Here is a 27,093-nt window from a genome sequence, read left to right as displayed (position 1 = left end):
CGTACTAAATAAAGACATTGTCTTGTAGAGAGCAGCCGGAGCAGAAGTGAAAGTGGGCTAGTAGGGAACGCAGCATCGCCTTCCCATTAATCACAATGATAGTTCTGGTTTGTGGTCGGCCAGCAATTTTCACCAATAGCTAAGTCTTTATGCTGTCTTTATCAATATCTTTGAAAAAGAGAGAGAGAGAGAGAGAGAGAGAGAGAGAGAGAGAGAGAGAGAGGAGAGAGAGAGAGAGAGAGAGAGAGAGAGAGAGAGAGAGAGAGAGAGAGAGAAGAGAGAGAGAGAGAGAGAGAGAGAGAGAGAGAGAGAGAGAGAGAGAGAGAGAGAGAGAGAGAGAGAGAGAGAGAGAGAGATAGAGAGAGAGAGAGAGAGAGAGAGAGAGAGAGAGAGAGAGAGAGAGAGAGAGAGAGAGAGAGAGAGAGAGAGAGAGAAGAGAGAGAGAGAGAGAGATATTATATAATATGTGTGTGGTGTGGTGTGTGTGTGTGTGTGTGTGTGGTGGTGTGTGTGTGTGTGTTGTGTGTGTGTGTGTGTGTGTGTGTGTGGTGTGTGTGTGTGTGTGTGTGTGTGTGTGTGTGTGTGTGTGTGTGTGTGGTGTGTGTGTGTGTGTGTGTGTGTGTGTGTGTGTGTGTGTGTATGTGTGTGTGTATGTGTGTGTGTGCATGTGTGGTGTGTGTGTGTGTGTGTGTGTGTGTGTGTGTGTGTGTGTGTGTTGTGTGGTGGTGTGTGTGTGTGTGTGTGTGGTGTGTGTGTGTGGTGTGTGTGTGTGTGTGTGTGTGTGTGTGTGTGTGTGTGTGTGGTGTGTGTGTGTGTGTGTGTGTGTGTGTGTGTGTGTGTGTGTGTGTGCGTGAGTGTGCGTGTGTGTTTGTGTATGCGTGTGCATGCATGCACGCGTGCATGCGTGCGTGCGTGCCTGCCCCCGGGAGTGCGTGCGGGAGTGCGTGCGGGCGTGTGTGTTACGGAAATGGCAATGAACAGATCAAATGAGTTGCACATTTATTGATAAATGCACGCCGATACCCGGTTTGTGTGACAGGTTAAGTGCCGCACCAACATCGCCGCGGTCAATGCGCTTCATAAAAACGTCATTATGTTTCGGCACCAGCATTAACAGAGCACCACAATCTTGCGGCCGGATTTTCACACTTTGTAGCACTGAGCCATGGCCGGTCATCTGAGGCCAGCTGGCTTGCTGAGATTGGCTTCGGCAAAGCGGTGCTGCCATGCTTTTCCAACGTGAATGACATCATTCAAGTTAATAACTGTTCTGTTGCGCTGCGTTTCAAATCGATGAGCCAGCCCACGTTCATCATCTTGCGAATGTCAGTAACCGTTGAGGCTGTTTGTGCCGAGGTCAGTTATGTGTTGTATTTCGTGGCCCGGATCACGCGTACGACAACGACATCCTCACGATCGAGGGTGATGACATCCATCAACATCACCATTATCACTGCCTTCATCATTGTTGACACTACTGGAATCACCAGTGTCACAACGAGCATCATTGCTACCCGGATGATCACCATCGCCAGCATCGATCTCATCGTCATCATCTTCTCCACCACACAGTCACCGTCACCGCCACCCTCATTATCCTCATCGCCACCCGCGTTACACGGACGGCTAGATGATGATGCCGCCCGTCAGAAACGCGGCCGTGCGGTGCGTCCACTCCAGGTAGGCCGACACCCTGGTGTAGACCCCGGGGTTACCCGCCTGGCCGCACTTCCAGCCAAACGAGACGACTCCAGCCGCGAACCATTGGCCTGCCGCAGCCGATGTCCGAGTCAGTGCCGCAGCCAGTGCCACAGTCAGTGCCAAAGTCGGTGCCAAAGTCGATGCCAAAATCGGTGCCAAAGTCTGCTGCTTTTAGTGTCACAGTCGGTGTCACGGTCAGTGCCACAGTCAGTGTCACAGTCCCTGCCACAGTAAGTGTCACAGTCAGTGCCGCAATTAGCACCACAGTCAGTGCCACAGTCCGCATCACAGTAGCGCCACAGCCAGTGGCACAGCCAGTACCGTAGCCACCAACACAATCAGTGCCATTGCCAATACCACAATCAGTACCACGGTCCGCGCCACAGTTATCGCCATCGTTAGCGCCACAATGAGTGTCACAGTCCGCAACACCGCCCGTACCACAGTCCTTGCCAGTCAGCGTCACAGTCCGCTCCACAGCCCGTACCACACTCCGTGCCAGTCAGCGTCTCAGTCCGTGCCAGTCAGTGTCACAGTCCGCTCCACAGCCCGTACCACACTCCGTGCCAGTCAGCGTCTCAGTCCGTGCCAGTCAGTGTCTCAGTCCGTGTCACATCCAGTGCTACAGTTCGCGCCACAGTCAGTACTACAGCCCGTGTCAGTCAGTGTCAGTCATTGTCACTCCTACCTTCCAACATGGCAGGAAGGGTGGTCGGGCACAGCGGGGAATACAACCGCACGTCTGTGGTATCCCAGGCACGCAGCCCATCCAAGAGGCTATCAGTTCCCGGTCTTTCCGAGGGTGCACCACCCTCGAGGGGACCTATACCTATAGCGATGGTGAAAGATATTAACACGAATTCTGTCTGGGCTCGGAACGCCTCCTGGGTAGAGTTCCGGGGCGCTGGCAGCCAACGCGAGAATAGCGAAACTTTGTGACAAGCTTGGTCTCACGTTTGTAAGCGAGTGGTTGACGAACATGTTCTTCAGGGAATCTAGCCCCCCGGGGATGAGAGAGGGGCGAACGAAGAACACATTAAATGATAATTCAAAATTGGTGAACAGTGAGCCAAAAAGAAGTGTAGGAAAGCTTGTCCTTCTATGCGCAAACGCAAAAGTATCGGAAAGAAGTTTGGCAAGCTCCATGCTCACACGCTGCAAGAAAATTTAGACCTGGTAGCTATCACTGTATCTTGGAGGAGTGGGTCCCTCTTTGGGACAGTGTACCAGAGTTTACGGTACCTGATTATGAGGTGTTTTCTTTTCATGGAACAAATGATGTGGAATATTCACATACGTAAGACAGAATATGAAATGTGAAATTATAGCCAACATGAAGAAAAGCGATAGGGCAAAATCCGTTTGGATCGCTTTGATTATGCCGCAGGGCACCAAATCACGTGTTGGATCTTTCTATATGCCTTCAAATAGTTGTCAGAATGTGGATGCAGATGTATGTGAAGAAATGGGCCGAGGTGTGAATGGAAAATGTGTAGTGCTTGGAGGTTGTGCTTGTGTAGTGCTTGGAGGTTAACATCCCGGGCTGGAGCGTAGAATTTGACCAATTGGCAAATAGTCACACGAATGTTTTTGCTTGTTTTAAAGAACGTTTCTTCATCAGGTGACTTGCAAACCCACTAAGCGAAATGAGGTTTTGGATCGTGTTATTATTAATGAAGAGCGGTTGGTAGATATATTGACAGCAAGCGAGACGCCGGGAAATGGTGACCATAACATTGTAAGTTTCCGATTGTATCTAGGTTATTTAGGTAAGACTAATCATACTCTTATTCCAAATTTTGCTGGAGGTAAGTTTTGAAGAACTTACAGCCTTTATTGCTAGTTTCCAGTGGGAGGATTCTCTAGCTGGGCTCACTGTAAATCAAATGTGGGAAGTGTTCAAGGATACTTTTGAAGAAGGACAACAAACGATCGTTCTCTTTACGAGGAAATTGCGCAGGGAAGCCGCCACGGCTGACGCAGACAGCGCGCAATTTGATGGCAGTGAAGGAGACGGCATTTGAGAGGCAAAAATGCAAGGCACAGAAAGCAGCAACACAGTGTGCAGAATTGCTACCAAAAAGCTAAGAACAAAATTCAGGGCAGCCAAAAATTATCAGAAATATGGCTAGCAGATACTTGCTCTGGCTACGTCAAGAAGTTTTGGGCTACTACAAATTCAGATATAAGGGATGTTCTGTCGGCCGTCTCGAGGAAGATCTTTAGGTCTTTAGGTCTTTAGGTTTAGGAGGAAGACCTTTAGTGCAGGGCAGAGATATTGTAGATGCTCTTAGTAGACCGTTTTATTCACTTTTTACAAAGGAGACTATGTGTGATGTCCCTGAAAATAGGCCAAATCTGACTGAAGGTAGTCTTGTAGATTTGACGGTGACCAAGAGTAAATGACAGCTTAAAGGAAATGAAGGTGAACAAGGCGGGAGGGCCTGACCAGGTGAATGGCATAGTATTGAGGGACAGCGCTAGTATTTTAGCGTATTTTCTTATGTGCCTTATTTAATAAATCATTGAACTTTTCAAAGTACCCGAAGACTGACGTAAAGCCAATGAAGTAGTATTTTTTTTTAAAGGAGGGGACCAAAAAAGGTTTTAGCAACTACAGGCTAGTCCGTCTGACCTCACTAGTATGAAAGATCTTAGAAAAAGTAATTAAGGCTAGCATTGAGTCTGACTTAGATAGGCGTCAATTGATAAATAGCAGTCAGCATGGTTTTTTCTGGCAGGTCCTGGTTGACAAATCTTCTGGAGCTAACGGTGCATATTACTATTGAGGTAGATAAAGGCAATACTTAAGACGTTGTTTTTGTAGATTTTAGTAGGGCGTTTGATATGACGCCACACCAGCGTCTCTTATATCATTCATAATTGCATGCATCGACGGGATTTTTTTTGGCTGGTAAGGGGTTGGCTGCAAGACAGGAAACAAATAGTAGTGCTCAAACAATGTTGGGCTCCTCAGAACCAGACACTTCGAATGCTGGGACTTAATAACAGGAATATCCATTAAAAGAGTAGAAATATTGTCAAAAAGTTGTACTTAGCTTACATCAGACCACACCTAGAGTATTTTGCACAAGCTTGGTTCTCAAGCTTCCAAAAAGATACGGATGGGCTTGAGAGCGCGGAGGGAAAAGCAACTAGAATGGAAAATCGGATTAGCAGCTTAGAATACAAGACAAGGCTTAAGGCCTTATATTTGTATTCACTGAAATGTCGTAGGCTTAGAGGGGATCTGACAGAGGTACTCAATATTATGAAAGGGATAAATATGGTAGATCTACGAGGGGCACTAAAAATTAGGCCGAGACTTAGAGGAACCGGTTTCCATTAGCAGACGGTAGGAGTATAATTATGAAGAGGCAGATGCCATTTAGTCTAAGATAAGGTGACCATTGAAATGAACTGCCAAACGAAGTTGTAGGAAATCCCTCCCTAGCAACATTTAAAAATAGTTTGGACAAGTTCCATCGGTTTAAGGATCCCACAGCTAAACCCAGGCAGGTCAGGCGGGAAGCGTAGTGCCAAGGATGGGTGCGGAACCTGGCGTAAGTCAACCTCGATGGCCCTTGTCGCTCTTTGGTGGCCTGATGTCTTCATGTCTTTACGACACACCTGAAGCGGTCATTAAGTCGCTCAAGTTGCCGCTTATACGTCATTTCTAAATTATCTGCCAAGAACAATTGCTCAAGAGCTGAGGACCAGTGCCTCACTTGGTTTTGATTTGAGCAGACACCGACGTCACTGATTTCCAAAACGCGTCCTTGCCGGATTGCGTCTGCCGGTACTAGCACCAGCGCCCTTGCTGGATCGGTGTGGTGGCGAACAGTTACCTGTCTCGTCGCGGCAGCTGAGAGGCCCGCCGCTGTCACCCTGGCACGTGTCCACGCCACCTTCTTCCCGGCCAGCGCAGACCATCAGTCGCTCGTCAAAGCTGGCGGCCCCGCGACGAAACAACGTGAGGCGGGGAGTGCGCGCGGGTTCGAATCTCATCCGCGGCTCGTTTTTCGCTGGTGGTGGTAATGTTAAGTCCGGGTAAGATGCGGGGCGCTCTGCGATCAGAGTGGTCCCTCTCCCCATGTAGAGACCATGATGCAATCAGAATTCCTCATAGCTAAAGCTGTCCTATCATAAAAATAGCGTCGTTCTAAAACTGCATGTTCGATAACATCCAACCATCTACGATGAAGGCCTCGTCCTTTCTCATCAGCTCAGGCACGTAAAGAGAAACTAATTCGAAGATATCACGGCACTGCACGGCGAGTCTCGAGTACAATTTTGCACCTTAAACTATGCACCCTTGTAGGGTACGACACACATGTGCATCGATCTGGAGAGCAGCCATGACATCCGCAAAAACCTCGGAAGAACGTGGCCCCTCTGACCGGATACTAATCCTAGTGGATCCAGACAGATTCTCGCGAGCCGCCCCGTCGCCCCACCCAGCTGACCTCCTCCGATAGGCGCGTTTGCAGATGGCCGGGTCCAGGATGTTGATGATGGCTCCTCTCAACACGCCCGACGGCTCATCCTTATCTGATTGGTTGGGATCCACCAGACCTGCCCAAGAGGTCCAGCTCAGGAGCTGCGCTTTGGCTCCGAGGAGGAGACAGAGACAGAGACAGGGACAGAGACGAGAATGGGGACGGGGACGGGGACAGAGACGGAGACAGAGACGGCGACAGAGGCGGTCACGGGGACAAAGGCGGAGGCGGAGGCGGAGATGGAGACAGACAAAGAGAAGACAGAGACAGACACAGGCATAGACACAGATACAGACACAGACACAGACACAGGCATAGACACAGATACAGACATAGACACAGACACAGACACAGGCATGCATATATATATATATATATATATATATATATATATATATATATATATATATATGCGCGTTTCAGCAATGTTTTGTTGATAACCACATTCCAACCACAATGAAGTACAAAACCATCATGTGTTGTTTTCATAGGTTTTAGGAACATTTTCCTCCCAGTGCGACATTTGAGACAAACCTGAGTTTTCTAAAACCCATCCGGACAGCAGACAGACGCCGTCCTGACACATTCGGAGGAGTGGCACTCGTTCCAACGGACGGTGTGTCGACATACAGACAGACAGACAACACCATCCTACCCTATCTGGAGATGTGACACTCGCTCCAACGGACGGTGCGTGTTGGCACACAGACAGACAGACAGACAACACTGTCCTGCACTATCTGGAGATACGACACTCATTCCAACGGACGGCGTGTGCGGGCACACAGACAGACAACGATATCCTGTCCTTTGTGGAGATGTGACACCCCTACCCGATGGGCAAGGCTATGTTGACACGCAGACAGACAGGGTGTCTTACAGACAGATCGTCTTGCAGACAGACTGTCTCGCAGACAGATGTCTTACCCCAGCCGGAGATGTGGCATTCCTGCCCGACGAACAGCGTAGTGTTCACCGTGGGCAGACAGAGGGGCTGCACATAGTCGTTGAACATCAGGGCCTGTGGCGCGCCTATTGGGAACTTTAGCTTAAACAAGGCGATGTCGTTCCTCTGGCCGGCCAAGTTCTCTGAAACATCGTTGGTATTACAGCATCGTGATCACCATGCACTGATGTGTGATGATGTTAGCGTCGTTCTCTGACCATCTGGCCTCTTTCTAACGAGGTCTGTGTAGCGATGAACGCCGAAATGCGAGCTTTTTTGTGGCATAGTGACCCCAGGCGACCTCATAACAGCAGTAAATTGGTGAGTTATCCAAGTCTTCGGTCGTGATTTCCGTTATCAAGTACAACACCAGGCAAAATGTGCAATCATCGGCCACGGGCGGGCTTTATTTAGTTGGCTTCGTCAGACCATGTTCATTTGAAGCAGTGCACCTTGACCTTGACCTTGTGCTATTCCAACCCGGCAAACTGTCACCGCTTTGATGTGAGTACCTGGTGTCTGGCGTATTATTATCTCTTTACCATAGATGGTCAACCAAGATGCAATCAAGTCATTAACCACGCAGCCAAAGCTATTGCCATTTGGTAATAGCTTTGAACCAGCAAACCATCCAGAGAAAACCAAGCTACGCAGCCGGATGCCTCTTGAAACGTCCAGAGCTCATAAAGACCAGTGGTAAAAACCAGAATCGCAGCATTCAGCGTTCACAACATCCAGAAACCGTACAAAATTCCTGGACAGAGGAGAGTCATAAAGTCCAGGCTCGCAGCGTCCAGTGCTCATGAAGCCCAGCGTTCATAAGTCCAGCGTGCGTGAGATTCACGGGTTGGGATACTGCCCCACTTCCTCGCAACTCTTTACCTAATGGTTGGGAATTTGCCCGGTAGAGGGCTACCGGACCCGATTTCGCCCGCCTAAGGCGACGAGTGACATCATGTGGTGCAGTGCTGCCCAGTTAAACCACTGCGTATGGATGTAAACAATGTTTTGTTTGAGCGCGCAAACTTTGCCGCGTCAGCACGCCCTTGCAGCAGGCGCATCAAAAAATACAAAACTTTGATCCCTGGCTCGTAGCAGCGGAAATAACTGGTTACTCGGCAGTTTCTGTACGGTAATCCTGGAAAGCACTTATCGTGTTGCCTGCCATTTGGTACTGTGGGGTATGGATACAAGTTTCCGCGGCATTTGGTTCCGTTATTTGCTGTATGTGTTGGCGATGTTTCTAATTTTTTAAAGGGATTGATTACTCATGTGTAAGGCTTGACTGATTTCATGTCTGCTCCAGGTAGGCGCGCATATATATCTCCAGCTCCTGGCACGCTAACCTATATTGTTAGTGATTTTATTTCACTGATTCCCTTCCCTCTCCCAATTGCAAATTCTTCCACATGCTCCTGCAAACAGGACTTATTCTGAATTCTGCATGCCTTTACTCTCAAAGAGAGGGATGGGGGCTGTCTCATCAGTTGAATCCGGATACTACTCCCTGGTGACACGTTCGATGGCCCAGCCTTTTTGGCCCAACAATTTGTCTCTTAAATCAGGTACGTTTTAAACGGTCGTCGTTTACCAAAATAAGTCGGTTGGCTGAGCGATGGAAATGTAACAGTACCGTGAAAATTTGCCAACAAATTGGTTTCGTTCCGAATTTGGCTCACTTTTTCACAAATCTGCAGGCTGCAACCCATGTTACAGCGGGGGATGAAACCCCTGCGACTGAATAGGGAACCGCACTCCTGGTTGCAAGTAAACAGGTAGTAAAAAAGCAAACGTTGACTGCGAAGTGTTTCAGTTGCCTGCCAAACGTCACACAGAACACTACGCACGAGCCGCGCTTAATGGCACTGTTGATTCACTATCCAAATAGCGCAACCGAGCATATGACACTGAGCTGGTTTGCGATATATAACCTGAATGAATTGGGAGAATCATGTGCCTGTCTTCGCCATCCACTTCATCAATCTTGACGCGGTTTCTTCCTTTTACGCTTCACAACCTCCTAAGTATAGAATTTAGGGTCCAGCAATAACAGTCTAGCGTTTATCGAGACGGGTGCAGTTCGTGCCGAAGAGGGGTGATGTGCTCTGTAGCACATCTATTGCCAGAACACAGGACACCCAAACAGGAACACAAGTGAATCCATTGTTAGCAAAAAGTCGGCGACCAGATCTCAGGGCTCATCATGGTCGATTCTGCAAAAGTCATAGGTGCCTTTATGTGTGATGTGTGCTGGCTTAAAATCGTTTACATGTTTAAGTGATGCCCGAGATGTAATATGCGATGCCTGTTCAATTGAAATTGCTTGCATTTTTAATTTATGGGCAACGTGTGATGTCTGTTTACTACAACCTGTTTGCATGTTTGAACTAAGTGTGATGCATCATGTCCATTTGCTTGAATTCGCTTGCATGTACGCGTATGTTCGCGCATTCTAATTCTTAGATAGGCGCTGTATCGTGGCAATGGCTGGCAATCGCTCTTAAATGCTGTTGTCCTGTAAAAACTGTAGGTCGCTGGCTTAAAACAAGACCTGAAAAATCGAGTACGTAGCATCGACAAGAAATTTTGAATTCACTTCTATGATTGTTTCGATAACGGCATGTTGCCGAAATATCAACCCAACTATATCTCCATTCTCCCGGTTTTTCTGCAAGGACTAAGGCTAATACCACTATTTTATCTAAGTACGACATAATTGCAAGCTTACAAGCAAAGGCTAGTAGAAAAGGCTACGCAGACGTGACGTCACAAAGTTTGGCAACCTGCAGTATGGTTTTTGGTTGATACTACGAAAAGGTTGGTAGATACTAGTGAGGTGATTAAAAACGGAGATTTCGCCATTGAACTGGATGGCAACTCTGTTCTACATCTCTATTTTTATGTTATGTGAAAAGATGTTGTAATTTTGCATTTCACAACTTCTGAAGACAACTCAATACTAGGATCTGATTCCAAAAATATATCCCACTAAACTACGTTTTCTAGTTCCAGCACCCGCGCCATATTTAAATTGTTGAGTTAATAAATTAATGCCAAGTTAATAAATTGATGTCGCAAATAATGTTAATGTTAATTTGTTGAACAATGGTTGCGCAAATCTTTGCACTACAGTGCCTAAATGGAGTGAAATGTGAAAATAAGGTTATGATCTTCCTGGATGCTGGTTAATATGCAGAGCTATAATGTTGGATGGGTTAGATAAAAATGGTGCACAGAGGAGACTTCTTCGGAGTTGAGATATGGGATTCGACTTTTTAACTGGTAGAGATGACAAAACATGCCAGAACACGGCTCATTTACAGGAATATTCCGCTATCTTGAACTGAAATGGTACGCACTACATTTAAGCCCCCGGGGTTCACCACTCACTACCCCCATAAGGGCGGGCCAGCCCCGCATTTAACCTGACAACGCGCTCCCCGATGCTACAGGATGTGCATTCCAACTTCTCAATGCTCGTCCCAGGGTGCTGCGAGCCCGTCTAGCCCGCCGTATGCCCCTTCTATCCAATGTTGTTGTTGTTGTTGCATGTTGTACTCTTTTACACGGACTGTTTCGAAGCACTTCCGGCTCAAGTTCTTCGGGATAAATCACTGGTGAATGGGTAACCCCATCTGTCTGTCGGGGGAGGCTGGAAGCGCATCTCAGCAATAACTGTGTGGCTCTGGTGCAAGCCAGTGCCATTTCCCAGCTGACAATGTTTCATTGAATGTACTAGGTCAAAAAAATCGGTTTGTGGAAATATTTATGCTTAAACCATCCCGCAAAGAACAGCGTTTTCACACCGCCATAGCGTTGGTGCCATATGATTTAGTCCCATGATGACGTCGCAGCATTACTACCCAGAATGCAGTAATGCGGGGGCTTGTTCACAAACGTACTACGATATCGACTTTGTCCAAACTTTCATTCCAGAAAATGTCCATTCAAGAATGGGACGTTGAGAACTATAAGTAATACAAGGCCACGTAATATGGCAATCTGTATCATCTTTGTATCATGAGCTGTGGCGACTTCCTCAACGACCAACGAGAAGAAGCGAAAGCTGTCATCAGATTTATCAAGGAAGCATCCGAAAAGTTTATCAACGCTAACGCCGATGTGATATATGTTGGCATATTTTGGCAGAATTCTTTCTTTGATGCATGTTTCATTAAAAATAGCTGCTGACTCAGCATTGACGAGCTTTTTGATGCATCGTTCTAGTTTCCGGGCCATTGACTTGACGTCATCGCTTAGATTAATGATGGTTCGCACAAAATTACTCATATATTCATCACTCCTTCCATTCTAATTGCGTGTCCCCGTTCACTAACGGCAGTCTCATGGCAGGCCAATGCGAATACACCTTCAAAATAAATATGTCTCAAAAACACTGCCACGCCAAATGCTCATATGCATCATATATTTTGCGTGATTGACGGCGACAAGTTATTTAGATGCCTCTTTCGGTAAAAATTACAGCATATCGTGCAAATCTCTGCTTATTGTTAAGATTCTCTAGCCTTCAGAGCATTTGGCCGAATTATGGCCGGAGTGACATAACGGGAGAGTTTTGTCACCCACAGTTCGGAGTGCAAATGTGTGGATTCATCTAATGTTACGCTCAGATACTATGTAGTTGATAGTAATATCCCTTCTGCATGTGCGTTGTACGTACGTTTAAGTACCTATCCTCGCTGTATGTGTTGACCATCGCCCTGGTTCGCCGTTTTGCATAACTCAGATTGATAGGTAGAGGGGATGGGGGGGGGGGGGGTTGATGCGACCCTCCCCCGACGTTTCCAAGCTTATAAAGATAGAGTTTGCCGAGAACACCAGTATATCATTCTGAACACGATCTCACGATTGGCACTAGTTTTTATATTGTTAACAGGTCAAAGGCCGAATTTCCCAGAAAACCGCTCTTTGCAGCTTCACTTTGTCTGCGAGAACAAGCCTTGCGATGGCGCGAAACTTAAACTGGCGTGTGTCTTGTTCAATTCTGAATACATTCTGTACTGCAATTCTCCTGCCGCCCGCCGCCCGAGCCAGTCATAGATTGCCGTGGAATGCTCATTACAAACAGCCGCTGCTCCGAAACCAGAAAATCTAGGAACACGTTTTGTTATCAAAACGCGTCCCATAATCTCCGGCCTATCATCGCGGGGGTTAAACGTCATGTTATTACTGCGTTGGGCATCGGCAACGACTTTTTGTGAAACGATATTCCTCATTTCGCTAATAACTGAAGCCATAGCTGGCAAAACAGTAAAAACAATGCTTGCTTGCTTCCACATTTGCTTGTTCCCAGCTTGACCTCACGCTGACCCCGTCCCAAAAGGCCAAGCCCCTCGCAACAAATTGCGATCTTCCCGTGGGCTGGCGCCGAAAGGTGCGGCTTTCAAGGATCTTTGAAGCGGTGCTTATTACAAATGAACTTGACACGGGATGAGCGATGGAGTATGCAATAGGCGTATAACAGCGGGCCGTGTGTAGCAACGCAGCGTGCATAGCTGTTCGCGTGCGTACCTGAACCACTGGCGGGCTCCTGTCGACTTGAAGGAAACATGCGCTTAGACATGCGTGGGGAGAGTTTAGGGGCAGCATGGCCCAGTACACAAGTCTCGTGCGAAGGAGGCGCCAGCTACATTGCATGTACAAACAACACTTTTCGCGACATAGAATTGGGTTTTGCAGTCATAAATACAATACGGCATTTTCTCAGATCCACAACAAAGTGACATAAATGGGGCTTACGCGTGGAGCCGAATGACGAATTAGGAATAAAGATCGGGCTGCGATTTGAGGCGATGAGGTGCGTCTTGTCAACCGACCTTGACCAATGGCGGATCCAGAATGGAAGGGGGTGGGCGTGGGATGGGGCTATGCCTCCTGTCCCTTTGGGGCGAGTGGGCAACAAAATATTATGCTGAAGGGGCAGCAAAATCTTCATTTCGGATCCACATGACCTTCATTTTCAAAAGGACCCAAAGGTCGGTCGTTGTTCCCTCATATTCTGAAGCAGCCCAGCTGTCCAGCCTCAACGGACCCAGAAAAACTCCGGTAAGCTTAAACGGTGACGTCACCTAAGTCTGCCTGGTGACCTGACCTGAAGATGCCCACTGATCCAGCCAGCAGTTAACCGAACACCAGTCCTGCATCTGTGCACGTACCTGACCTGTAGAGAAAATGTTTATGAGTCTGCTGGACTGCGAATATTCTCTCGAAGGGGTCCGCACCACCCAAGTTGTGCTGCGCGACACGAACCTGAAAGAATGTCAGCGTTTCTCGCGCGTCCGTTCACACTGTGACATGTTGCAATGCTCTGAGGTTTTGCAAGCTACACACATGGTTCTATCTGATGATCCAAGTATTTATCTCCAAGATTAGAATCCCACTGGTCTTGATGCCACGTTATTTTTCTACGTTACGTGGTTTAATTAGAAGTTGGTACAATGAATACGAACCATTTTGGGCTGCCTCTTTTGTTTCCTTCAGGAAAATGCAATCCTGTTTTCACACGGCATTTTGAGTCGGCTAGCACTTATGTATTAATGCATATCATTGCATAAGGCTGAACTAGGGGCATGTCATTGTGGCAGTAGGGAGGCCATCGGCATCTATCACAACACGGCAACCAACAACCATGTACTTAACAAGCCTCTGGTGGTGCCCTTTCCGTAGCGAAGCCACCGCCAAACGTGTGTCTAGTTCTGCCACGCCTCAGTTATCGCAACGCAGTGCTCATTCTGCGACAACACTTGACACGATTCACGAAAACGCAATTATTTTCGGCGCGACGCATAGGACAGGATTCGAACCCACGCCCTCTCGATGACGGGCTAAGCGCGTGGCAGCCGCCCTTGCACACCTGGTAGTTGTTCTCGTTCTTGGTGTGGCAGTGCGCGGCCGACAGGATCAGGTTGGGCGATATGACGATCCCTCCGCAGCTGTGCTGGTAGCCGCGATTCACGGCGATCTCGATCTGCGCCTGTCAGCGGAGCGTCGCATTCGCGATGCTGGGACGTCGGCAATTTCAACGACGCTGCCGTAACGCCGACATTTTCAGCGGCGTTATATAACGCCGACATTTTCAACGGCGCTGTTATAACACCGGGAATTTCGTGCTGCGTGTAAGGCAATGGACTACACGCTTTACTTGCGCGCACATGATGTACATCGTTTTGTCGTTTTGCGGGGTTTTAAGACGCGACATTAGCACGGACCAGGGGGGTAGCTTTGCAAAATATTTTGGAGGCTGAGCTGCAAAAATGACTGAAACCAGCCTCCAAAATATGCAAAATACAGGTTTCCCCCCCCCCTTTTTTTTTGTCCGGTACGACCACAAGGTCAAGGGAAGGGGCTCCTCTATCATCAGAGAGTCCTCTGTCGTCCTCTGGTGTCTCTCCATTTGGAAGTGAAATTTCTTCCACTGCAGACCAGTATTTGGTGTATTGTTCCTGCCATTTGTATTAATTCGCGCACGATGATTGAGCCCGTTACTTCTCCGCTTGTCGCTAGGTGCTGGTCTTGAAAAGGCCGGGGATGTTTGATGCACACTTGGTGCGGGTGAAAAAACCCATGAGGCTGCTGTTTAGGAGTGGGACGTACCATCTTACTCAGCTGAGGGTAGTTAATGTCCAGTTTGTGAGCGGCTTCTTGCTGAAAGGAAAATGTTAAGCCGTCGTTGAAATTTAGTATCAAAGATTCAAATGTTCTTATGCGTTCGTTATAATTAGCTTTGGTTCAGGTAGAGAGGTTTTGTTTTCTTGTGGCATAAGCTCGGCGTCGGTGTAATTCGCCACCCAAGTTGCACTGCTTGAGTTCGATGGACAATTCCTCGCTGTCATTTTAAAACGTGCCGGCCTGCGGGGGGACCGTAGTCGTTCCACTTAATGGCACGACACAGTCGCACGCAAAAACGTCGTCACATGTAGGCCCTGCGGGTCATTAGAGCATAGAGAATATTAGGGCATTATGGTGATGGGCCCTCCCTTTTGCCAGATCACTTCCTTTCAGTGAACCATGCTGGAAACAATACTCAACATAAATGATGTTAAAAAAAATACTACAGAATAAGCACTGGTGGTACTACTAACATAACTGTTGCTGATAACATAATCTTCCAACACTTACTCATATTAGTAATAAAGACGCTATAGAATGCTTAAAATAAATTGCGTCTCTAAACTAATTCTATTGGGACGCCACGGTCATGCTGACAACACCAGCTGGTGTCGTCGGCGAGCGCCCACCTGCCACGGGTACGAGCCGGACGCCACGGGGGCGCCTCCAATCACCCTGGTCTGCTCTTGTCGTGGAGCCAGCAAGCGCACGTTGTCGCTGAGTCCGAAAGTCGGCCGGGTGCCGCACTCTTCAGGAAAGTCAAACGTGTACGACGGCTCCGCGGGCGTCGTGGGTGGCGTGGGTGGCGCCACCGTCGAAATTGTAGGTGGCGCGGTCGTCACAGACGGCGTGACGCCAGTATGCGGCGGCGTTGCCGTGGTAACCGGCGGACTGCTGGTGGGCTGCGGCCCTTGGTCGCTGAGCACGAACCGAGGGTCCAACGGGTCTGGGAACGACCAGAGAAGACCACATGGCTGAAATAGGCAGCACTGAGTCATGCTGGCAGTGTCAGCACAGTTAAGGGCCTAAGAACGGTCAGCAGGGGAAAACCAGTGGCGGGGAGCGCGAAGCTGTATAGCATTCGATACCGGGAAAGACCCTAGGTACATATGCTGAAATATACACAGGCTCTCTGCGTTGTACGGATACCCGTATATTCTTGGTCTCACTCTGGTGGGCGAGTCGAACATAGTTCGGTACACATTTACACCTCACGAAACATCGTTTCGGTCATAACGTAGTCACGAATGAAACATTGACGGGGTTCCTTTCCTTAGTAATGACAATCGATGTAGTCATCCGTGCAAATAGTCGATCAGCTGGTAACTTCCGGGGTCCCGACCCCAACGACCACCGTAATGGTCACACCCAGGGCTTTAGCTTCACCCAGGGCTTCAACTTCATGACCACCCAGGGCTTCAGCTACATGACTTCGCGATTTAATTGATAACATTTATAACGCTGAACCAAGGCGTGCGTCTGTTGAACGTTACGACGAAAGCCAACAATTCGAATTGCGAGAAGAACAGGACCTCCTCTTTAGACACGACTCTCCGAGCTATGATGGCCGCGAGCACCCTCGGCTCGCTTTGCGAGGCACGGACAGGTCCTGGTGGCTCACATTTACAGCTAGGGCCGATGCCGTCATCTATTGGTTGCTTGACGTCACCTCCGGTGGCGGCTTACGTCATCTCACCTTCTAGTACGCGGATCTGGTTTTCTTTGACGTCGATGGCATGACTTCCAGCCCCTTGCGTGAGGAGGATGAAGAACAAGCCGCCTAGCTTGCGCACAGGACGTCTCGTAGTAGTTCGAGCCCGGAGAGCCCACGGGGACTGCAGTACAGCAGCGAGGAGGGTGAGGAGTGGGGCTTCGGCCAATGACTTGTAGATGGCCGGTTAGATTCCCACCCGCGTCACATTTCGCTGGCACAACTGCATCAGGAATGGTGACATACACACACCGCTTTTATGTCTCGAGTTAAATGAAGCTTCTAGTATGGGCACATGGAACGGTGGGTTCTAGTCAGTGAAATGCAACAAAGAAGGGTAAACCTGATGCGTACAACTGCATACATGGACATCTGTTGCACACAATGGCTCATGTAAACGTGTCAGCTGTCGGGCCTTCACATCGATGAGACCATAGCCAAGAAAAATCACCAACGCTAATAGGCCCCTCAGTGTGGGGAAAAGGCCTTCCCCATTCCTCAACTCATTACGGGCGCTTTATCTGCTGAGCCTAATTCTTGCGCCATGGCCGCGACACTGTGACAGCAATGCATGGCAGCTTCCTGCTCCGATAAGGCACTAATCTATGTCCTCACTAACAATTTAAAACCAATTTACCTCTTGCAGCACACATCAATTGCGCTTGTGAACGCAAACACTCGTTTACCCAGAAATGACCTCTGGGGTGTTGTTTCCTAACATTTAAACCCATTTAACAACTCGGTTATTGCGGAGCATGGAGAACGAATCGAATACCAATGAGCCTCCATGCTGGACAGGCCTTCCCTACTTCGGTGATGCTCTGAATTTAGTTGTGCACTGAATTGAACGGTACATTGGCATTTAATCTAATATGCTGATACAAGGCCGCATTATTCAAGCATTCAACACGCATCGTTTACTCGTAACACCACGTGATATGCTTCATACACTGCACACTCATGAATTCCCCCAACAGGAATGGCACGACCCAGCCATGCCACATTCTCATTCGTGTTGGTAGCCGACGCTCAGGTCCTCCACGAGTGGAGAATCCGGAATTCGCGCGTGTCTAGTCAAGCGCTTGACGCACGCACTCGCCACGTGGTCGCAGCCGGTGCAGCCGATGCGGCAGACGCCGGTGTCGTTTCTGTGACTCCAGGCGCCGCAGCGTTTTCTGATGCAGTACACGGAGCAGTCCTGCAACGGGGCGGCCCAGGACCGGATATGGGTCAGACGGCTGGGGCGAGAGCGAGGAGCAGGACAGAGGGAAACGGGAGAGGGGGGCGGGAGGGGAACGGATGAAAGCACGAAAGGGAGGTAAAGGGAAAAGAGGAGGGAGGGGGATGGAAGGGACGGAGAGAGGGTGAGATGGAGGGAGAGGAGGAATATAGAGTGAGGGAGGGACGGAGGGAGGGAGGGAGGGAGGGAGGGGGTAGGGAGAGACGGAGGCAGGGAGGCAGAGGGGGAGTGAAGATAAGAAGGAGAGAGAGGGAGAGAGAGAGAGACAGAGAGAGAGAAAGAGAAAGAGAGAGACAGAGAGAGAGAGAGAGAGAGAGAGAGAGAGAGAGAGAGAGAGAGAGAGAGAGAGAGAGAGAGAGAGAGAGAGAGAGAGAGAGAGGGAGAGGGAGAGGGAGAGAGAGAGAGAGTGACAGTCAGCCGGGTCTGTCTTTGCCTGTCTCTCTCTCTCCCTCCCCCCCCCCCTCTCTCTCTCTCTCTCTCTCTCTCTCTCTCTCTCTCTCTCTCTCTCTCTCTCTCTCTCTGAGCACGGAGCACGGAGCTTTGAGCCGGAGCCGGTCCAGGGGTTTTATTCGGTGACCTCATGTGATAACAAATGAGCACTATCCCAATACCACGCCAATCTTACCAGCGTCAAATTACATCACACCGAACTCCATATTGAAACAAGTGAAAGCCGTCTCAACCGATCGCAAAAATCTGCACGATGGTTAAAAGTTTAGCTTTGGCTGTTTGTTCAAAATAGTTTTGCCCATTTTGATTTAACGACGACGTAATTAATTTTTTTATTTTGAAATTTTATTTGTAATTTTTTGTATTAAAAAAATTGTTTAAAATAATTAATTTTCAATAAGATTTTTAAAATAAAATTCAAAAAAAGAAGACATTAACGACACATTTTGTCAAACGCCATTTCGCGATTCGCCATTCGTTGATAGGATTGGAATGGGTTTCTCCGTGGCATATACACATTATAATTAATGGCAATAACACAAAATACAAAGCATCGTATGATGACAATGGAGCCAAGCGAAAGAAGCCGTTCGAGCGTTCTGTAGAGTTGTGAACAATGTTACAGACTGCAGAGTAGTTTCGCATTGGTCTCCATGCAAGCGTAGCTGTCTATGCCCAGGCTGTCACTACCTGCCTCGTGGTCAGTTAAAGATCACTTCGTCGCAAATAGTCATTTCATGCTCACCTTGGCGGTCACGTTACTGACAATTTGCACCGCCACGTTCAGCCCCATTTCTGGGATCATATGGAACGAGTCGATTACATGCCTGCAATAGGAGAAAACCACGTTAGGATACATCCATAACAATGCCGAGTCAATCTCAAGGGAATCCGCAAATTTCAATGACACCCATAGCATGTTGACGCATTTCATTGGTTTGCAAAATTTGACGTAGTTCATCTAACTTTCCGTGGTCTTTCCGACTATTATGGCAATTGGAGTAAGTTCAAATACTATAGGTTGTGGAAATCATTATTGCCGCGTCCAAACTGACTTGCGGCATGATATGTAACTATGTGTGTATACAAACATCGCAAAGATACCTTATTTATCATTGGGACCTGCCGTCTATGACAACTAAGCTGGGGCACTCCGGCTCTGATGGTCACAATTATTCATGTCTACAGAAGAGGTTCATGGCCTTCCTATTTTCCAAACGTTGAACAGCGGAATTGGAGCTCACCGAGGATTACTAGAGGCGTTGCTGAATTCCTTCGGTTAAAATAAATCTCCATGAAACATCCAAGGATTAAGTTAAGCAGATACTAGTTGAATAAAATGCGTAATTCCCGAATAAGTGAGTTGGTAGAGCAAACTGTGGTGAGCAGAGAGCGAATCCAATGTTTCGGGAAAAGCCGGCTATCTGATAGCTCTGTTATCAGCTTTATTGTCATCATTATAGCTCTACTATTTGGTAGTTCTGTTAAATAATAGAAAAATACCATCTTCGCCAGACCATCCAGAAATAGGCACGTTTTGCCTAAGACCACCAGATCACTCACCCGACACCCGGCTTCATCTTATGTTTTGCCTACGATAACCAGATCACTCACCCGACACCCGGCTTGATCTTATGTTTTGCCTAAGACTACCAGATCACTCACCCGACGCCCGGCTTGATTTTCCGCTTCACTCTGCGTCCAGGAGGGTGGTTGCCGGGCTCCGCTCCCAAAGGCCGTGACGTCACCTGATCCGACGAGAGACCTGTGATTAACGTCATGAAACGAGAACAGTCGCGTTACACCCTGATGACCTTGACATAGTGACGTAACAGTCCGATGGAGGACATGCGCATCACGGCGGGCACATTCGGGATTTCAATGCTGCTTCCGTGCGTGCTGCTGCCTGCCTTTCATCGCTATGCGCTCCAGCAGTGCTTTATGTCGACGGACACATGCGAAAAACGAATGAAATACAACGCTCATTCAGGTAAGACTGCAGACAGCAGTGACATCGGCGTGTCTAAAATGACACGCCGATGTCAACGCTGTCAATTTTTCAGTTTTGGACAATGCTAGTTTAATATAAACGGCATAAAATGGCTCATCCCGGCATGTATTCATCGCCTTTTCTACGTGGAATGTAACCAGAAATAGCCTGCATGAATAGCTCAAGACTTCGTTTTCACTGACAACCATTATGGAAATGTTTTCGGTAGAGCCCATAAGTCTCAAACGAAACATCACCACATAAATGAGTATATATGAGCTCACCTTCAAATGTGACGGGTACTTTGCGTCGTTCTTGACAAGCGGGCCTGTAAGAAAGAAGTTCAAAGTAAAAGCAAAGCTTCTGTCTTTTCATATCAGTTCAGATAAAACCACGTTCATACCTGCACATTTGTGTGCACATAAAACCACATGAATCACTTACACTAATTTCACAATGCTTATGGCCACATTGTACAATCAGTACATACCGCTTGTCATTGGCAAAGGCCTGATGTTCCGCGTCTGCACGGCAGACAAATAAAGGAAACTGACTTAGTCCCATGGATTATTTACTGCAGCCGAGCTGGGGACAGGACGCCGGCTGGGCACAGCTTGCTTCGTGAAAGGTGACGCTTCCTCACGCGTGGGACGAACGCTGGGACAGCCATATTTCGGGAGCGTCAAAAGATTGACACCGTGTCGTCCAGCGCCGTGGGACAGCCGCCAACGCAACCAGCGCTCTTGTGGAAGCTGCCGTTCTCTGCCGCTGAGATAAGGTCGCCTTTGGAGGGTATTGGCGGGAGTTCACTGACGTCCACAGTGAGGAGCTGTGGGTTACGTCAACCATTCAGCCTGTCCTTAACTCAGTTCGGCTACAGACGCAAATGTGCCCATTGGTTTTGAGGATCTTGTTCGGCGTCTTTCATTAAATGTGATGATAAGGGAGCGAGCTTTTCTTTTAGAAAAATACGACAGTTAACGAATTCCAAACTAAAAAATCTTGCATGTGATGGGTGATGGCAACGCAATAAATGATCATGTTCCAGTCTCGCGCCGCTGGAAGTCACGTTCTCTGTGGTGTAACTGCAGCTCAATACATCCAGGATTGTTTTGGGGCAGCTGGTGCTGTTGAGGGAGCTGATGTGATGGTATAGCCCCCTATGCTCCAGCATGTCTTACAGCATTGCCGTAAGACAGTGCTGCTGGAGAAAAATGTCACCGTTCTGCTCTCCGTGCAGGAACATGAGCGCCAGTAATGAAGATCTAACGAAGTAGTTCATACATATCCTGCCAGTCAGGTGTTCTCTGTCTCCCTCCAGATAGTTGCTCATCTCTCGTATGTCTGCGCTCCATTCGACTCAAAACTCTGCAGGAGTACGGCGGTAATGAGGAGTTCACCAATGCTTCTTGTCTCGATGATTCCGGCAGGATGCAGGGGAACTCCGTGACCATGGCGTGAGTGCTCTTCGTCCCATCGGAGCTGGCAATGTATAAGTCGCAGTGGTCAGCCCAGCTACAGGTGGGGCCAATCTTCATGCTCAAGACCTTTTCTTAACAAGTCAAACAAGAAAAGTTCCCTGGGATAATCTGGCTGGTTTCCCGACATAAACTTGACCGTTAACTAGCCAAATCGCAGTGCTTCGTCTCAGGTGCTCGTGTTGGCGTGCTCGTTAAGAGTTTTGACAAGCCCCGAACTTGCATGCTGAACTTTCGAACTTTCGTGCTTGTGGTGCAGTTTCTCAGCCAGCCCGAGCCTGGTCTGCTTTCTTTAAGCGCCACCAATGTGCCGTGGAATGCACAGTGCCAAGGTTAGAAGCGGCTTCGTGATGGCGCCCCCTGATACGAGGCTCGAGACCGATTTGAGACGAATGGCGCCAGTGTTCTTGATAACCTTGTGATGGGCAAAAAGTACTGAGTACTGAGGTACCAGTGTTCTCGATACCTTGTGATGGGCAAAAAGTACGCGGTTCTCAGGCCTTGGAGTCGCCATAAGCTCGCTTAGGATTTTCCTTGCCACCTTCTCCAGCCCACCATCGTTCTCGCTCTCGCTGGTCTTTTAGCTTTTGATAAACTGTCTGAAGCTGGTTCTAATCCAACCGCGTTGTCGCAGCTCTCGATGTGGAGCATGAGCTTCCCGTCACCGAAGCGGTCTGTGATGCTGTGCACGAAATGTCTTATTGACGCGGTGCCCGAAGCGGCGAGGTAAATGGAATACAGCTCCGGTGTCGTCCAGTCGGAACGAAATCTCCGTTTTGTGGGTGCGTTGCTCTTTCACTTCCACGCGAGTCCTCTGCATTGCCATCTTTTGGGTGAGCATTTCGTGCAGCGGCACTTGGTGGCTCGCACTCCCTGTCACGCAGCGTGAGCTTGCACAGGCAGCATGAATGTCAATTTGTACCTGCCGCGCTTCTGAACCGCTTTAACATTCGTCTCCCTCACTCTCCGTTCCGCCGCGAGTGTTGATACCGCCCCGTCTCCGCGGGGTACCCCGCGTGCCTCAGCCATGCGCCGGTTGGCGGGAGTCCCACCACAGCGTCTGCATAAACATCAAATGGGGTTCTCTGTTGGAAGGCAGGGGGGCGGGACTCCCAGATGGTCCCAGCCTTTTCTTGCCACTCGCCCCTCTTCTTTATCCTACAGCCATGAAGGGGTCATTGCAGTCCAAAGGAGCTTTATCAAAACCAAACCAAATCAAATCTATTTCATATCAGCCGAGCCCCACCAGTTGAGGGTCGATTGCAATGACAGGATAAGACGGTATGCGAAACACTACACATAATTGTCCATACAATATTTGTATGGAAGGTTACAATATAGCCTTCCCGACAAACTAGCTCAGGAAATACGCTTGGTGGGCTAAATCCGTTTGAATTTGCTGTCTTCCATCCACTGCTCCTGATATCCTCTTCTTGTACCGAATGGAATATTTTCAACATTTACTATCGTTTATGCCATATGCCCCCTGTTATATATATATATATATATATATATATATATATATATATCTTTTGGTACGGAGAACATAAATGAAGCATAACTAATTGAAGTAAGACGGATTGCTATTTTCATCTTCATACATGTAAGAAACACTCATAATGGGAACATCACAAAGACACAATGGGAACACTATTGTCACAATCACATCAGAAGTGCTCACCGCCCACCACCTAGTAGCTCAAGAGTTCTGCAAGAATTTGTCTGTCTGTTTAAGGCCGGAGAGAGTTTGTTAATGAATATGCTTTCCCAAATTTGAAGGCGTCTTCTGTCACTGCACGTCCGTAAAATGTCAGTGCTGTCTGTCAGTTGTTGTCGTGTCAATGTCATGTCGTGCTCCTGTCGCATGTGGTCCAGAGGTGCCCCGTCACGTAAGTGCATTGTCAGGCGTCGTGAGAGTGTCGTTGTGGTCACACCAATGTAGTGTATGGGACGAAGTTTGCAGCCTTCGATGTTGCATTGGAATTGATACACTACATTGGTGCATTTCAGTTTGTCGGGTTTGTCTGGGCTGTTTCTCATAAGAAAGTTCGATATTTTCTTATTACAATAGTAAATGACAATGTCTATTTTGTGGTCGTTTTTGCCTTTAACATGTTGAGAGATAATTTCCCGTAAAGCTTTTTTTTCGTCCTGTATATATATATATATATATATATATATATATATATATATATATATATACATATATATATATATGCCGATGTTAGCGCCCATTCATATATGCAATATATGATATACAATCATATCTATGCTATCATAATCATTTCTATCATATATGCAATATGTTCCTGTCAAATCATCATGTCAAATCATGCTATCTTTTTCTATCAGACATGATATGACATGACAAGAAATGACACCGGTAACACGCCTTTGCAGTACGGGACGAGCGAGGTGATCATAACTTGATTATCACCATGGAGATGAACCTAGCAGAAAATAAACGAATGGACCCTGCCCGAGGAAATTAAGTCCGCCTGCATAGACTGAGGCAGGCGTTTTCTATCTCAGCAGCATTTCTGTGTGCTCGACGTTAGAGATCGCCAGGGGGCGAGAAACTGTGATGACATCAAGATCAAAATGCATTATAACACCGCCTCCATCAAATCTTGCAGCCGCCAGAAAAAATAAGTACCACCAGAACACAACCCATCCCCTATTCACTGAGCATGTACGCATGTGTGTGTGTAACGTGCGGCGGCAGTACACAATGAGGAATGACATTCCGAGCACCATGGGGATCATGAGTTCGTCTCGTCCCAGCATCATGGGGATCATGAGTTCGTCTCGTCCCAGCATCATGAGGATCATGAGTTCGTCTCGTCCCGGCATCACGAGAATCATGGGTTCGACTCGTCCCAGCATCATGAGGATCATGAGTTCGTCTCGTCCCGCATCACGAGAATCATGGGTTCGACTCGTCCCAGTATCATGAGGATCATGAGTTCGTCTCGTCCCGGCATCACGAGGATCATGGGTTCGACTCGTCCCAGCATCATGAGGATCATGAGTTCGTCTCGTCCCGGCATCACGAGAATCATGGGTTCGACTCGTCCCGGCATGAGGATCATGGTTCGTCTCGTCCCGCATCATGAGGATCATGGGTTCGTCTCGCCCCAGCATCAGAGGATCATGGGTTTGACTTGTCCCAGTATCATGAGGATCATGAGTTCGTCTCGTCCCGGCATCACGAGGATAATGGGTTCGACTCGTCCCAGCATCATGAGGATCATGAGTTCGTCTCGTCCCGGCATCACGAGGATCATGGGTTCGACTCGTCCCAGCACCATGAGGATCATGAGTTCGTCTCGTCCCGGCATCACGAGAATCATGGGTTCGACTCGTCCCAGCATCATGAGGATCATGAGTTCGTCTCGTCCCGGCATCATGAGGATCATGGGTTTGACTTGTCCCAGCATCATGAGGAGCATGGGTTCGTCTCGCCCCAGCATCATGAGGATCTTGAGTTCGTCTCGTCCCAGTGTGTGTCATTGGGGCTTTACGACGCGCTCAGCTCCTGAGGCTATATGGCGTCGCCTGCCTCTCACCCTGGCAGGAAGGGCGGGCACCGCGGGGAATCGAACCCCGTACCTCTGGTTTCTCAGACGCGCAATGGTCAACGCAAACACGTTAACCACCACACTACCGGCACCCCAAGGTCTCGTCCCAGCACTACAAGGATCATGAGTTCGTCTCGTCCGTCCCGGTGGCTCAGTTAGTTAGAGCGCCTGCTTTCCGATCCACCCGCCCGTGGCGGGGTGGGTTCGAGTCACTTTAGGTGTTCGCTATTTGGCCTTGACCGAGAGTATGTACCAGCCGCTACCACCGGCCTGCGGCTGGTAGTAGCGGCCGAGCAAAAGGCCACTTAACGTCAGAGGACAGGGCGAAAATTGAGGAACATCAGCATCATGGGGATCAACACTGCGAATATCATGGATCATGAGGAAGGCAGTTACTGGTGTAACTTAGATCGTTTATCACGCCAAAGCCTTACACGCGCCAAGTTTTTTCCACTGTCATCGCGCTGACTATGGCAGATCTTTTTTGAAAGTTCCGAAATACTTGTCATAATAATAACTTGTCATACTTGTCACATAAATCAATTTTGATTGAGGCAAGTAAAGTGCGCATACGCAATTCCAAGTGGTACAGAATGATGTCACCTTTGTGGCAAGCAACAAGACCTTGGGCATCATCAGCATGATGTATAATGATGAGCTTCCTATCTACGTACAAGTTCAGATTGTCAAAAACCGTCTTAAAAAGTGTCCTAGTTTTCACTCGACGTTCCATCTGCCACGCTGCGGAGGAACTCACCTGTCCCATCGCCAGCACTGCGCGCGGCGGCAGCGGCGGCCAGCCAGCACAACAGCCCCAGTAGCGCTCTATTCATGACCTCGCACTGGTGGTGACAACCCGACACCCTGGCCCTCCACAGCTGGACTCCTCCAGGACGGTGCTGTCCGCGTGGTGTCGCGGATATTCGGCCGCCTCCGCGACGATGAAACGTAAACAGGGCAGATGCAACGGCGGCGGAGGCGGCGCTGGCTGGCCCGGCTCAGATCTGGGCCTGGTTTTCCAGTGCGACTGCGGTCGACCAGAGGCGGCGCCAGAGCCCCGGCCAGGGGGAGGCGGGCGGGGATGGGACTGTGCTGGTCCGTGCGGGTATTCTGGCGAATTTTTAGGCTGTGTGTGGTATGCACGTGAGTGGGGAGGAGGGCAGGATTCGTTGCGGTGCAGTTGCCGGGACGGAGGTCGCGGAAAGCGTGATGTGGGGAAGATGTTGACAGTGCGATGAGAGCTGCCTTTGATCCTGTACTAACTGCGAGTATCGTGACCTTGAGCACTGATGCAGGTGAAGGCCGAGGAAGGATCAATATCCTGTGATGAAGGCGGTCACGACTGACCTGACCTTCAGGTCAGTCATGAACTTAACATCTTCTTCAGGCTAACTTTAAATTCCTGCGCTGCAGAGAATGAAGGTCAGCGAATAAGCCGCGGACTTGTTGGAAGCCCAGTGTCACCTGCGCCATGCGCACCAAGTCGCTGCCAGAAGTAAAGGGTACGAACCGTGGCAAGAGAACCCTGACACGTGGCCAGAGGGAGAACTGCGGCAGTCGGTTATGCGGAGGGCGAACGCTTCCGGGTGTGGGGCTGCTGTGAACTGCACAGGCCGATCCTTGGAATTCCGCGCGCCGACGGAGTCTATCGGATCTGTAATGCAACGCAATGACGTCATGTGATGACGTCATCCGAGTCAGTGACGCTGTTAACATCGGCCAAGTCATCCGAGTCAGACGAGTCCGGCGGTGCCGCCTTCCAAGCTTGCTCAGCTGACTCTGCCCCTGCCAGTGAGGACGGCAGAACCGGCGCGGGATACACGCTGACGTCATCCAGCCCGCAGCCAATGAGCGAGGGCGTCGTGCAA

At 48.8% G+C, this 27,093-nt stretch overlaps 1 protein-coding gene across 1 annotated transcript; it reads right to left on the bottom strand.

The window, feature by feature from the left end:
• Window positions 1-982: 982 nt before the first annotated feature.
• On the bottom strand, window positions 983-26,217 carry LOC119104452 (chymotrypsin-like elastase family member 2A). The gene is made up of 12 exons (XM_037228152.1): window positions 25,983-26,217; window positions 20,451-20,494; window positions 19,842-19,924; window positions 18,922-19,003; window positions 16,472-16,610; window positions 15,405-15,721; window positions 14,021-14,140; window positions 13,323-13,416; window positions 7,128-7,289; window positions 6,168-6,276; window positions 5,550-5,650; window positions 983-1,769 (listed from the first exon to the last, which is right to left on the bottom strand). Exons 1-12 carry the CDS (start codon window positions 26,056-26,058, stop codon window positions 1,627-1,629), a joined length of 1,470 nt encoding a protein of 489 aa, XP_037084047.1. The 5' UTR covers window positions 26,059-26,217; the 3' UTR covers window positions 983-1,626.
• Between the last annotated feature and the right edge of the window lie 876 nt (window positions 26,218-27,093).

The sequence above is a fragment of the Pollicipes pollicipes genome, unplaced genomic scaffold, assembly GCF_011947565.3.
Source record: "Pollicipes pollicipes isolate AB1234 unplaced genomic scaffold, Ppol_2.1 Scaffold_6052;HRSCAF=7182_pilon_pilon_pilon, whole genome shotgun sequence".
NCBI lineage: Eukaryota > Metazoa > Arthropoda > Thecostraca > Pollicipedomorpha > Pollicipedidae > Pollicipes > Pollicipes pollicipes.
Note: the sequence above shows the minus strand (reverse complement) of the source record. Positions and strands in the feature narration are given on the sequence as shown.